Source organism: Drosophila busckii, chromosome 2R (genome assembly GCF_011750605.1).
Source record: "Drosophila busckii strain San Diego stock center, stock number 13000-0081.31 chromosome 2R, ASM1175060v1, whole genome shotgun sequence".
Classification (NCBI taxonomy): Eukaryota; Metazoa; Arthropoda; class Insecta; order Diptera; family Drosophilidae; genus Drosophila; species Drosophila busckii.
Window position 1 is genome coordinate 1762300 of NC_046605.1, and position 13962 is coordinate 1776261.

The following is a 13962-nucleotide window of genomic DNA, read 5'->3' on the forward strand; positions in this document are numbered from 1 at the left end:
GGTGTTGTATAGTGGGTGGGCACTTGTCTAATGTAAGCGTAATCAACAAGGTTTTTATCATAGAATTGCCATTATTGTTGTTGCTGCTTTTACGCCGATTTGCTGTATTTTTTTTTGAAAGGGGGAAGGGTGTGTGTTGTGCCCCTTGGTTGTTATGGAAATTGATATGTGATATGTTGGTAGTAAATGTCTGAGGTAATGGGGTTAGCGTGGGAGTTTATTATATGTGGGTTAGTTTGCCGTAGGTTAGTTATGGCATTTGAAAAATATGAAAAATAAATTAGTGGGAAATCAAATAAAAGCTTTGCGAAGAGCATTAAATTTTAAATACATCTTGTAATAATTTTCTTTTGGCGTCGAATGTGCATAGTGAACATTAAATTAATAAGTAAATAATCAAATAAATTCATAAGTTTAGTAGCTGAACTAATTAGTATTATCTCTAACATTGGTTTATATTAAATTATTAGTTTGTCGTTGGCTTTATATAACATGTAAATATTAAATTCCTCTTTAATATATGTACATATATTTTATATATAATATAAGTACAATTTTCTGTCGCATTCATAAATAAATAATTTATTTAGTTAGTTGAAATGCTTTCATAGTCTTTTCTTATATGTAAATATTATATTCCTGTTTAATATATGTACATATATTTTAGATTTAACTTAAATACAATTTTCTTTCTAATAATGAAAAAAAAAATAATTTATTTATAATGAAATTGTTTTTTTAAGTCATTTTTAAATTAATTGCTATATTATATTATTAATTATATATCTTATTATTTTTAGCTTTAATTAAATAAATTGGTACTTCTGTCTTGCTCCAATTTATTAAAATTATGATAAACCGCTGTATTTGCATTTTGCTTAGTTCAATTGGTATGTCTAGTCCTTAGCTCAAATCATATTATTTAATCAGCGCAGCAGAATTGCTTATACTTAAGCTTTTTTCCCGAAACAACCAAAAATGGCCCCCAAAGTTGATTTCCATGAGCTTTCTCGCTCTCACGTGCTTTCTCCGCGTCAGCAACCTCAAACAACACTTTGCAACTAAAAACCGTTGAATACTTAAGTCTTGCGCCAATGATGCAACCGAAAAAAGAAACGTGCCCCAACCCTAATAACACCCAAAAAAAAGACAAGGCAGCACACCTCACGCATCGCCTCCACCCCCCCACACCAAGCTGCAAGCTCAGAGCTCGCGAATTAATACCATGAATAAATATACGTCATTCTTTTTGCGTGCACCCCCACTCCCAACTCCCACTACTTGGTCGCGGGTCGCGGGGTTCGGGGCTCTGAAGACGCCTTACAAAAGCCAAAGGGGTTGTTTGTAATTTTTTTAAACAAAAATTTCTTCATTTCGCTTTTACGTTGATTTTCGTGCAACTTGAGAAAAACAAATAAAAAATGAAAAGCAAGCGAGAGGAAGAAGAAGCAGCAGATGAAGGCAAAATGAGTCAAAGGCAAAAGCTGAAAGCTATTGCGGCGGCTGCTGCTGCTGCTCCAGTGGGTGTGGGGTGGGGCGCTTTGGGGGGGTCTTGTGTGCGGGAGTTAAAAACGTCTCAATGAGTTTTACGCTCGCTGCTTGATAATGAGCAAGCAACTTGAGCGCTGCCGACAGCGACGTCGACGTCGTGACTGCGCGCACAGCAGCATTAAACTCTTTGATTAAAGCCAAGAGGTTAGAGTGAGATAGCAGCAGCTGGCAGAGCTGTTGCCAACTCGTTTGCGCACACAGTTGCAGGTGCTGCGACGCCATTCGCAAAAACAAGGACGAACACACAAAAAAGGGGTTGGTTAGCAGGGACTAAAGGACTAAAAGGGACGTGCGCCAAGGCAGAGAAAGCGAAAGCACTTCGTATGCAAATGAGTTTGTCGTTATCGTTGCTGCTGCTTGCGTCGCAGTCGCTGCAAAGCGCTGGCTGCTCTGGGGGGTTGGGTTGGTTCAGCTGCTTTATGGGGTTGACTTGATAAGACGCAAAAGTTGGCTAAATTACAAAAAAGCGTAAAGGAGTAAAGCCAAATCGTAATGTTAAATGTGAAATTGTAATGAGAATTTTTAACAATTTTTCGCAATCACAGCGTGCAAACATGTCCTTGAGCACAACTTTCTCTATCGCTCGCTCTCTCTCTTTCACTCTGTCAATTGCTATTTGTTTGCGCCTGCTGTGTGGCCAAGAAATTCGCAATGCTTTGCTTGATAATTGAGCAGCGTCCTGGCAGCGTCCTGGCATCGCTTACACAGCCTGTTTGCCTGTACCTTTGTCTTTAACCTCAGCAACTCGCTCGCTCTCTCTCTATTTCGCTCTCTCTCTCTGCCTAATTGTGGCAAAAAAATTTGCATGCCTTTGCACACAGTTCGTAACCGTAGGGGGGGTTAAGGGTTTATGCTCATGGCCAAAAAAGGATCAACACTAAATTCGCTTTAGTTTGCGTTCATTCAAGCGGCGTCTCTTGTTTCATTTTGCGTGCTCAGTCATTAACCCTTTGTTGCCAGCAGTTGATCCTGCAACTTTGTTTTTGTTTGCTGCACAATAGTTTCGCATATATGTATTTGTATGTGTGTGTCCTTTTTGCTAATATTTTACTTTTGTTAAAAAAGGATTTTTGGCAATTTTGTATTTACAATTTCTTGTTTAGTTTTGCATCTTGATAGTGCACGCTAAATTAATTTTGAACATAAGCTAATATTATAATTTTTAAATTGTATAAAAATATAAATACTATGAATATTTTCAAATAATTTTAAAACATGCAATAATAATATATTAAGCAAAGTAGTTTTAAAATGCAATAAAAAATATTAGAACTTGAGTTAATGCAATATTTTTAGAGTAAAGTCTAGCACATGTTTAAAAAATAGTTAGAAACTGAGCTATTATTAAATTATTTTTTACATTGTATAGAAAATATAACACTATGAATATTTTCAAATAATTTTAAATATTTTTAGTATTTTATAATAGGCAATATAGTTTAAAAATGCAATAACAAATATTAGAATTTGATTTGCCGAAATATTTTTAAAGTATTTTTAGAAAATGTTTCAAAAATAGTTAGTAGTTGAGCAAGTTAGCACTCTGAATATTTAAAATAATATGTTTTTGTTTTAAATTGTATAACACTATGAATATTGCCACATAATTTTAAAATATAATAATAATATTATATTAAGCAGAGCAGCTTAAAAATGTTTAAGCAAAATATAAGAGCTAGAGTTACTGAAATAATTTTAGAGTAAAGTAGTGCAGAAAATGTTTAAAAAATAGTAGTTAGCACTCTGAATATTTTCAAATAATTTGTATACGATTTTATACGATTTTATTTAGCTTAGTTCCCAAAAGATTTTTATTGGCACTATGAATATTTTCAAATAATTTTAAAACATACGATAATATTTTATATAAAGCAAAAAAATGCAATTAATGTTAAGATAATATTTTATATTCAGCAAAGTAGTTTAGAAATGCAATTACTAATTTTACAACTTGAGGTACTCAAATAATTTTGAAGTAAAGTAGTCTAGAAAATGTTTAAAAAATAGTTAGCACCCTGAATATTTTCGAATAATTTGTGAGCCATACGATTTTATTTAGTTTAGTTCCCAAAAGATTTTTATTAGCACTCTCAATATTTTCAAATATTAAGCAAAGTAGTTTATGCATTAAGAAATATTGAACAATTTTAAAGTAAAGTAATCTAGCAAATGTTTAAAAAATAAGTAAGTAGTTGAGCTAGTTAGCAGTCTGAATATTTTTAAATAATTTGTGTATTATTTTTTATGCATTTTATGAATTTTTTATTAGCCACTCTCAATATTTTCAAATAATTATTTCTCACGCTTACACGATGCTGACAGCAATTATGCAAAGTAAGCCAAGTTCAACTGCGTTCTGGCCAATGAATGGACAAGGCCCAATCCACTGCTGCCCATTGCTGTGCTCCCCTTCACTTTCGTAAGCTACACCAGCATATTAATAAGGCTCATAATTTTACCCATTTAATTGAGGCGAATGGCCGCAGGATAATGAAAGCAACGCCAATGTGGCATCAGCTGCGCTGCCCGCTGCTGCTCCAAGCTGTGCAGCTGCCTCCTGCTCCGCACTTCTTGTGGCGTCTTTAGTCTGTTGCACTTGAGGCAGCTTATTAGAATGGTTTGCTTCGCTGGACGGCGACGGCGACGGCGACGGCAACGAGGACGAGAACGAGTACGAACTTGTAGTCCTGTGCGCAAATCATAATTTTTCAATTTGAATAATGAGCAGCGCGTTGGCGCAGCGCGAAGCCTTTAAAATATATGTGTAAGCTTTCAAGTCCTGTTTGTGTAGCGTCCTAGCGTCTGCTTAAAGTTGGGTATGCTCAAGAAAAATTTTAAGAAATATAAAATATATGCTATAAAGCATTTGAAGTTGGATAAAAATAGTTTGAGTAGGTTTTTTAAGTTTCAAATTTTAAATATTAAAGAATATGCAACATATTTTAAGCATTTTTAGAAAAGCTTAGTGCATTACAGATTAAATTAAATTATTAAATAAATTATGCACTTCGGATTCAACCTAAACAATTGAAAAACTTTCAAAAATTGGGAAAGTTGTGAAAAATTGTTTTTTGACCCACTGTAAAGATACTTTAAAACTATTTTTTCTGAAATTTTTAGTTTCATATAGAAGATTAATTCATTTTCTACAAAATGCGCTAAAATTCATTTCAAAAAGTTGTATAAAAAATAAGTAAAAATGTAAAAAATTAAAGGGGAGAGAATGCGCTTTAAAGATTTTGTTTTCATTATAAATTTAAGGTGCCTTATATATTCTGAAATGTCGGGAATTAGCCAATGAAACTTTTTGTGGGCATTCTTAAATATTTGAGGAACAATTTAAAGCAAAAAAAAAAAAAATAAAATTCGATATTTTCAACTTTCTAATTAGGGGTCACCCTTAAAAATATAAAAATATGATTTAAACTAAGTAAACATTTATTAAAAATATAAAAAAGTTTAAATTAATTTCTAATAAAATTGAAATACTCTTAAAAATATAGAAATTTGATTTAAACTATTTTTAAATTGTTCCTAGAGCTGTTTTAAAAATATAAAAAATATAACATGTTTGCAAACGCTTAAATAAATTTAATTAAAGCTTAAAAAAATTCTAAAAAAAAAAACTGAAATACTCTTAAAAATATGATTTAAACTTTTTTAAAATCTATTTTAAGATTTATTCAAAGCAACCATTTTTTAAAAATATAAGAAATCTAACAGTTGAAATAAATTTAAATTAAAGCTTCAAAATTATTTTAGACAGCAGAGTCAATAGAAGTAAATACGTTTTAATGAAAGCAATTATTGTTAGTAATTTATATGAAGTTTTTAGCTTAATGTATAACATTATTAATAGCTAGATATACCCTATTTATAAAGCAGGGTATAGCAACGCAACAGCAACAACAAGAACAACACTCGTAAACTCATTTGGCGGCAAAAGAATTTGCGACTACCCCGAGTCTAAATCATTTACTCGAAAGTCGCAGCCTGCGCTGACGTCGCTGACGTAGCGTCGCGTCGCGTCGCGTCTTGTACGCGAAGAAAGGCTAAAATGCTAATAAGCAAAGGCACAGGACGAGGACGGGAGAACGGAGCAGCAGAGAGACATAGAGCGAGATGCCTTTTATGTAATACATACAAATATACAAAAGGAAAAGTACATGCCTGCCATTTTGTATATAGCGAGGACGAAGCCTTTTTTGCTGTTGAAAGGGGCACAAGGCGTAGGTGGGTGGTTGGGTGGTTGGTTGGCTGGCTGGTGGTGGAGCAGTGGGTGTCTCTCTGGGCAGGCAGATTAAATGGGGAGAAACACTGTGACATTTTTTTCTTTTTTGTGCTCAGCTGCTGCGACGCAAAAATTCAAATTGTGGCTTGGATAGGGGCGGGGGTGGAGGCGGGAGCATTAGTGGGGCGTCTTGTGGCAAATGTAAAATAATGCGAAAGGGCTTCGTTTGCATAAATTAAAAATTTATATAATGTTGCCAGTTGTCGCGCTGGAGTTTGCGCTAATTTTGGGGTGGTGTGAGGACTGAGCCGCTGCTTGGGGGGGAGGGCGTGTAAAATTTATTGATTAAAGGCTGTAGCGTGTTTTAACACAATATTGTAATATATATTTATCGCTTTTTCTTTTTTGTTGTTTTTATACACACAATTTCTCATAAACATAATAAATACATTGTTAAGTATATTAATTATTAGCTTTTTTTTTAGTTTTTACTTTGCATTTGAAAATACACAACAACAATAAACTAGAAAAATCAATAGCAAAGCATTTACTCTATAAAGTTTATATATATATATTTTATATAATGCATAGTTTTGAATTTTGCTAGTAAGTTTAGTTAATATTGCACTGCTTGAGCCGTTATACCGTTATATATATAGTGCCTATGTACAACAATAAAATTGACATATATAATTAATTACAATAATATGTTTATAGTTTATAGTACACTTAAATTTAATAATATAGTTAATGCATATATGAAAGGTTTTTTTTTTAGCTGTATGTGTGTGTATTTGTTTGCATGTGTGTGCTGTAGATGGCGCTACACACAGTTTGGTGCTATTGTTTTTTATTTGGGTATTTTTATTAATCTTGAGGAACTTGTATACCATACACTTGAATGAACAAAGAAAATTACACAATTATTTTTGTTGCATTTGCATAACATGAGTTTTTTTTTTTTTGTTTTTTTTTTTGCGCTAACACAAAAGATTATTATTTTGTATTTTCAACTAAAGATTGCACTAAAATTATGTTGAGTGTAGATTGTAGTTTATATATACAGATAACTATAATACACTTAGAATTAAGTTAAATGCTTGCGAAAATTTAGCATTAAAAATATGCATAAAAATTGCTTACTAAGTTTACGTTTTTTTCTATAATTCTTTGGTATATAAATTCTTTGGAATTGTACGATTGCCCAAAAATTTAATATAATATACTATATAACTATATGTACGCGTGTGTGTGTGTGTGTGTGTGTATGTGTGAGTAACAATCACAACAAGAGGTATTGGAGGTATTCGGTTATAGTAGTTCTTCCTGTTTGACTTTTGGTTCACAATCTTATATATATTTAATACTAAGTTGATATAGTTTGAGCTAAAAAATAAATAATAAAATAAAAAAGTTGTAATAAAATTTTGTTTTGTAGCAAACTTTTATTTGTGTGTGTTTGTATTTTTTTCAACATTTGGCAATTTTAATAAAAATAAATGGTTTGTTTATTAGGCAACTAATTTAATTTAAATTTATAATTTATTTAGCAAACAAAACGAAACTTAAAATTAATTTTGATTGTGTGTAAATTTCTTTCAGAAGCAATTGAGACTTAAACTTAAAAAGTTAAAACTAAATTAATTTAAATTGTTTATTTCTCTTTTTTGGCCTAAGCGCTGTATAATTTACAATTCTCGATATTTGGCAGCTATATACAATTAAGCAAACAACAAATTAAGGCTAAAACTAAAAGTTATAAACAAATAAATGGCACAATATTTGCTGGGGGGGGGGTGTGTTGATATAAATTGTTTGTACAATTGAGATTTGATTTTTTTTGTTTTGTGTTTTGATTTATGTGCAATGCGCTATAAAAAAATGACTATAGTATAAGTATTTTTTGTAATTTTTTTTAGTGGCTTGTACTTAGCAATAAATTCCTGTGAGCGCAAAATTTGCAATTTTGTGAAATTTGGTAACCGACTAAACTCATCTGATGAACAGCGGCTATATATACAACGAAAGAGAGGGAGAGAGAGAGAGATTTAGTGTTGCTGCTGGCGTAGATAAAGCGCAGCAGCATCGTCGAGCTCGTCGAGATCAATGTCATCGTGTGATTCAGCAGAGCGTGGCGAATGCATGCTCAGATCCTCGGGCTCAGTTTGCTCGGGCATGTTGGGCATGGGCACATGCAGAATTTGTGGCGGCGGCAAGCGGAACACGCGACGTATGTCCTGCGCCTTGCGACGCGCTGCGCTGCTGCTGCAGTGACCATCGACAGAGCTGGCGCCATCCTCAGACAAATCGAGTGGTGTTTCCTCATCCAGGCTGCTCTTGGCCAAGTCGACAGACTCCTCGGAGCCGCCGTAGCTGGCGCACATGGCAGCAAACTTGTTGGTGTTGGACTCTAGAGCGGCGGCAGCGGCAGCTGCAGCAGCCAGCGGATAGTCGCCGCTCATGGCGGGCGACAGCGCTGGCGTTGGGGGCGACTGTATGCCGCACTTGTGATTCATCAGATGATGGCGACGACGGAACTTCATGTGGCAGCGCTCGCATTCGAACGGCTTCTCGCCATTATGCACCAGCATATGCGACTTGAGCTGATTGGAGTCGCTGAACTTGCCGTCGCAGATCTCACAGGTGTAGGGACGCTCGCCGGTGTGCACGCGCAGATGGCGACGCAGATTGGCCACCTGCACGAACTGGCGATCGCAGTGGGAGCAGTGATAGGGCTTCTCGCCCGTATGCAGACGCATGTGCGTCTTCAGATGATGATCGCGGGTGAAGCGCTTGTGGCATTCGGGACACTCGAAGGGCTTTTCGCCGGTGTGTGTGCGCTCGTGATTTTGGAGCACGTGCTTGTAGCCAAAGCTGCGCGAGCAAATCTTGCAGGTGAAGCTCTTGTCGCGTGAGCTGTCCTTGCTGGCAGGCGCAGGCGCCGCTGCTGCCGCCGACTCATGCGCTGAGCTGTTGGGCGAGCTGCCGCTTGAAGGTGGTGAAATGGGACCGCCTGGTGTGTGATACAAATCGCTAACGCTCATGCTTATTTCAGTTTGAAATTCCTTTTTAACCGAAAGCTTGCGCGCTTTCTTCACAGGCTCACCCAAGCCGCCCATATGATGGCCATGTTGATGATGATGCTGTGGCGTGCTGTTGGGTGAGCTTAGCGCATGTTTGCCGCTGGCCACAGGCGAGTGCGGACTGGCGGGCGGCGAGTGTAAATGCGTGCCGGACAGCGGCAACTGTTGCTGCTGCTGCTGCTGCTGCTGCTGTTGATGCTGCGCTGCCCAAGCGCCGAAAAGCGCTGCAGGATTATGTGGAAATAGCGTTGTGGCCAACGTGCTCATGGGCAGCTGCGCCATAAATGCAGCCGCTTGGCGATTCGCCGCCAGCAGCTGCGTGGGCGACAACATGCCGAACGCGGAGGCGGCTGCAGCTTGTTGCAAGCCCATGGCTGGATACATGGAGTGTCCATTGGCTGCTGCAGCGGGACTGCTGGCTGAGGTATTCGCTGACATGGGCGGCGATAGCGACATGGCGCGCTCCACAACCATTTCCTCGCGTTTAATGCCAGCCAAAGCAGCTGCTAAGCCTTAAAAAAACAAAAAAAATAAACTCAAGTTAGTTAACAGTAAATTAAAGCTTAGTACAAAGTTAAGAGCGCGTGCTGCTTAAGAGCTTTTTACACATATGCTACGCCATATGTGTGTGTGTGCTACGCTCTTGCGTAAGCTCACGCGCTCGCTCTCTCGCTCTTTTTCTTTACGCGCTCTCTGCATTGCGCTTTGTTTTGGTGGGCGGAACGAGTTAAATGCCGGCAGCAACAACAACAAGCAGCGCAACTTGTAAACAAAACTTAATTGTTGTGCGTGTGTGTGTGTGTGCGTGTGTGCAAAATGGCGCTCACATTGAGACGTCGTTATTGCTGTTTAGCTTTGTCTGATTTTTTTTCTTTTTGCAGCAAGCTTTAAGAATTGCTTTAATATTTGTTGTAAGGCAAAAGTGCCGCAAATTAATTAAATGCATTTGTAACAAAGCTAAAAGTGAGTTAATTTATTTTAAATATTTTATATTATGTTTATATTTATATTTTATATATTTTAAAAATATTTTAAATGTACCAAAGTAGTGCAAAATATATTTGAAATGCAGCATAAGATATTAAATATATTTTTATGCGAAGTAAAAAATTAGTGGACTCAAAAAATATACGAAATGTTTCATAGAATTATTTTTTAAAATATTTTAAATGCGCCAAGTAGCGCAAAGTGATTTTGAAATTATAATAATATATTTAATTATGTTTTTATCATATAAAAAATTAGCTAAGAGTTTATTTAAATATTTTGCAATTGCCAGCGCTAATTTCTTTCTTCTTGCAACAAATTTGCTGCCATATTTTAGACTTTTATTTTTTATAAATCTGCTAACTATTCATTCTTAACTGTTTTGCTTTTACTTACTTCGTGTTTGTGCGTCCTGCAGCATTGATATGGCCATAACTGTTTAACCGTTAATTGTCCTTAACAAGCGACTAACTTCGTTGCACTTTCTTCTTTACTTTAAGTATTGAACACAAACTTTCATTTGAGCAGTGTTTGTTGTAACACTTTGTGTGTGTTTTTTAGTTTTTATTTATAATTATAAGTTACGCGCACTTTTTGTACTTTGAGGTAGTATGTGTATGTATGTGTGTGTGTGTGTGTGTTTTGATTTGTTTAGCACAGTTTTTGTTTTTTTTTTTTTGATTACAAAATGAGGTAGTGATTGCAAAAATTGTTTAAATTATTTGCAATGCGTTGTTGTTTGAGGTATTTGGGTTTTTAGCACAAGACACGAAATTGTATTTATTTATATATTTTGTTGTTGTTTAGTGTGTGTTGAGTTGAGTTGAGTTGTGACTGTGACGAGTTGTCGCTGAGTAATGATATGAAGCGCGAGTATGTAGACGTTTTTATAGTAGCATATCCTTTGCGACGATCCAACAGCTACAACAACAAAAAATCCTTTTTGATGCAACAAATTTGCGTGTGTGAGTGAGTGAGTGTAATATAATGTGTGTGTGTGTTTGGTTCGGAAAATAAAAGTGTGTGTGCTCCTCTCACTGTCAGAGCCGAAACACGAATGATACGAATTCGCCGCGTGCGCTAACTATAAGTAGCGCTCAACAGCGCTCACCCTCTCACTAAAACACACGCACACACAGACACAAAGAGACAAGCTGTAAACGCGCTCAATCGTACGTTTGCTCACTCGCTCACACGCTCGCGCGCAAGCAAGAGCGAGCATAAAAAGAAAAGGGAGCAAGCAACAAGAACGAAACGAAATGAAACGAACGAACCCTAAAACGAAGCGCAACGAGTCAGGTACGCTTGCTCTGCTTTCTGCTGCTGCTTAAAAGTAAATGCGTGTGTGTGTGTGTGTTGTAAAAAACTCAAAGCGCACTCAGCGCTTATTTTGCTTTACTTTTTACCTAGCGCGCCGCAGTTCTATGCAAATGAGTGCGAGTGAGTTAGCCTACTACTTTTTGCTTTTGCTTTTTTTTTAGCTAGTTGACTTTTTGCCATTGCACCTCACTTTTTATTGCTTTATGACTAGTGCGCGGGCGTTTTTTATGTGCCCAGCATAAACTAAAAAACAACAAGCACTTTAAAAAACGGAAGTGCGCGCACCTCATTTTTTATGCTGCTGCCATAAACTAAAACTAAAGCAATTGCGCTTACATTTGAATGAACCGAACTCAACTCACGCGCTCAGTTACAATTTCCCCTTTGCATGCAAAACTCAACTCAGCTCAAATTTAACTCAACACACTTGACAGTGTTGGGGTTCAAGCGCACGCCTTGTGCGTGCGAGCGAGAAAGCAAGCGCGCAAGAGAGCGCAAAACAGCAAAAGTCAAAGCAAGAGGGTTGAGCCTGCTGCTGCTGCTGCAGGAGCGTGCGCTCTAAGCCTAAAACAGGAAGTAAACAAAAGCAAAGGGGGGCAATCTTTGAGTGAGTTTATTTTAGCCTGTTGAGTTTAGTTAATGAACAACTAATTGCGCTGGCACACGTCTAAAAAACCAAACTCATAAAAAATCATTTGCTAAAAAATGCACGCACAGGTAAAAAGCAAACAGCGCTAACTAAAGCGTAACGCAAGAAAATAAATTTTTTCAACTTTTGCTGGTTTGACTTTTAAATGGTTTTATGGTCTATGTCTACAACTTATGCTGAAAACATGCAAATATATAATTGTAGGTAGGCCAAGGACATGCAGCAGCGCGCTGTTAATTTTTGGTGGAAATTTTTCGAAAGTGAAAACTACAATGGCTCAGCCTTTTGTAATTTACTTTCTACACTTTCTACCTTTTCGTTGCTGTCTCTTTATGCTTGCTCTGCATAATGTTACGTAAAATTTTTGCATTTCCCGCGCAGCGTTTTTGTAACAAACATTTTTGCAGAAATTGCAGAAATTCGCAGAATACATTTAAAAATCTAGAAATTAGAAGGCGGCTAGACTTGATAAGGCGTGACCCTTTTTGTTTCAAACCTTTAGTTTAAACTGACTAAGCCGCTTAGCTCAGTAAACTGATAAGACTAAACTCGTGCCACTATCAGTTCAAATAGTTGACGTTGTCAAGAGAAAGTTTGCTTTAGTTTTATGCTTATAATAATATAAATGCTATATAGTGCGTAATAGTGCGTATGACTTGTCAAAAACTAACCTTACACAATTTATTTCTAATTGCTGTAACTAGTGCGTGACTTAGTTAGACTAGACTATATTTTTTGGCGACTTGTGCTAATCTTAGTCTCAAAAATTTGCTTGCTTATCATGCTATTATTAACTGGACTTTATAATGAGCTCAGATTTTAATTAAATATATTTTAGTTATCAACAGCTGAGAGGTTAAGTCCATTAAAACAGCACAAAACAGTGCAATTTAATTTAATATTTTTATTGTACGACAACAAACTTTGTTTATATGAAACTTTTAGTTACTCAAACAACATTTTTAGGCACAACTCTTTGTTGCAGTTGCAGCTGTGGTCGAGTTTCAAATTACAGCCTAACCCTATCGCTAGTGCAAGTCAAACAAAAAATGCCAATTTTTCAACCCAAAAAATGAAAATAAAAAAAGTAGTGCGCACAAATTTTTTTTACTAATACGCGCGGCTGTCAACATAGACAATAACATGAGCAAATAATCGAAACTGAAAGTGAGGCAAAAGCAAGGCTTGCCACACGCTTTAGGGTTAGGCATAGGGGTTGTGACTTTGAGTGCCCGCAAATTTTTTAGCTATTTGTAACACTCGATCGAGCATGGGGTGCATTGATTTATTTAATAATGATAATGTTGTAAACAAGTTGATAGCTAAAATTGAATGAAGACGGCGGCGACGACGGCGACGTCGGCGCTTAAGACAAATCAGCTGATTAGGCAGCCTAATCCGGCAGCTTAAGCCACACACGCGACGAACTGTTGGCTACTGAATGGATAAGGATAAGGCTCTAGACATAAGTTGTTTGTTTAAGAATTTCAGACTGGAAACCCCTTTCACTGCTCAAAAGCCTAATGAGCGTGATTTAGCGCTTAGGGGAAAGTTTAGAGCCGCGGGGCGCGGGCTTAAAGCATTTACATATGCAAAAGAGTTGTAGCAAATTACCCAAAGCAGCAAGACTAAGTCTATAATACGCATATATTGTATAATCTTTGGTTTAGCTAAGCTTAAGTAGTTCCAAGAAATTTAGATGATAAAAAGTCTAACATAGAAATAAAATTTCCCAGCAAGTTTGTAGTAAAATAATAGAAATAATTGTTTTTAAATTTTATATTCAATACATAGATGGCTTATTTTTGTTTTTGTTACATATTTCAATAATTAGAGTTAAATGTTTAATTTTTTAACACTATAATACCGAATATATAAATATTTGCAAAAATAGTTCATTTTTTATTAATTTTACACAACGACACATACCACAAAAGCTTGTCCGATTATGCGATGGAGCCACTGTATTTATTTTCAAACTGCTCATAAAAGTTTAAGTCGAATTTTGTTTGATTTTAAATGTTTTTTATTTAGTTATTGTTACACAGCTTACATTAAGCAACCTTTGCATATTTTTTGGAAATTACAATAATAAATTTTTATTAATTTTAGCATTTTTTTCGTATACTACAAACAGCTTA

The 13962-nt window shown here is 36.1% G+C and overlaps 1 protein-coding gene across 1 annotated transcript; it reads right to left on the reverse strand.

Moving 5' to 3' along the window:
- Positions 1-7690: 7690 nt before the first annotated feature.
- Positions 7691-10399, reverse strand: LOC108595359 (protein krueppel). Its single transcript, XM_017980583.1, has 2 exons — positions 10249-10399; positions 7691-9377 (listed from the first exon to the last, which is right to left on the reverse strand). The coding sequence occupies exons 1-2, from the start codon at positions 10283-10285 to the stop codon at positions 7831-7833; spliced, it is 1584 nt and encodes a 527-aa protein (XP_017836072.1). The 5' UTR covers positions 10286-10399; the 3' UTR covers positions 7691-7830.
- Positions 10400-13962: the final 3563 nt, after the last annotated feature.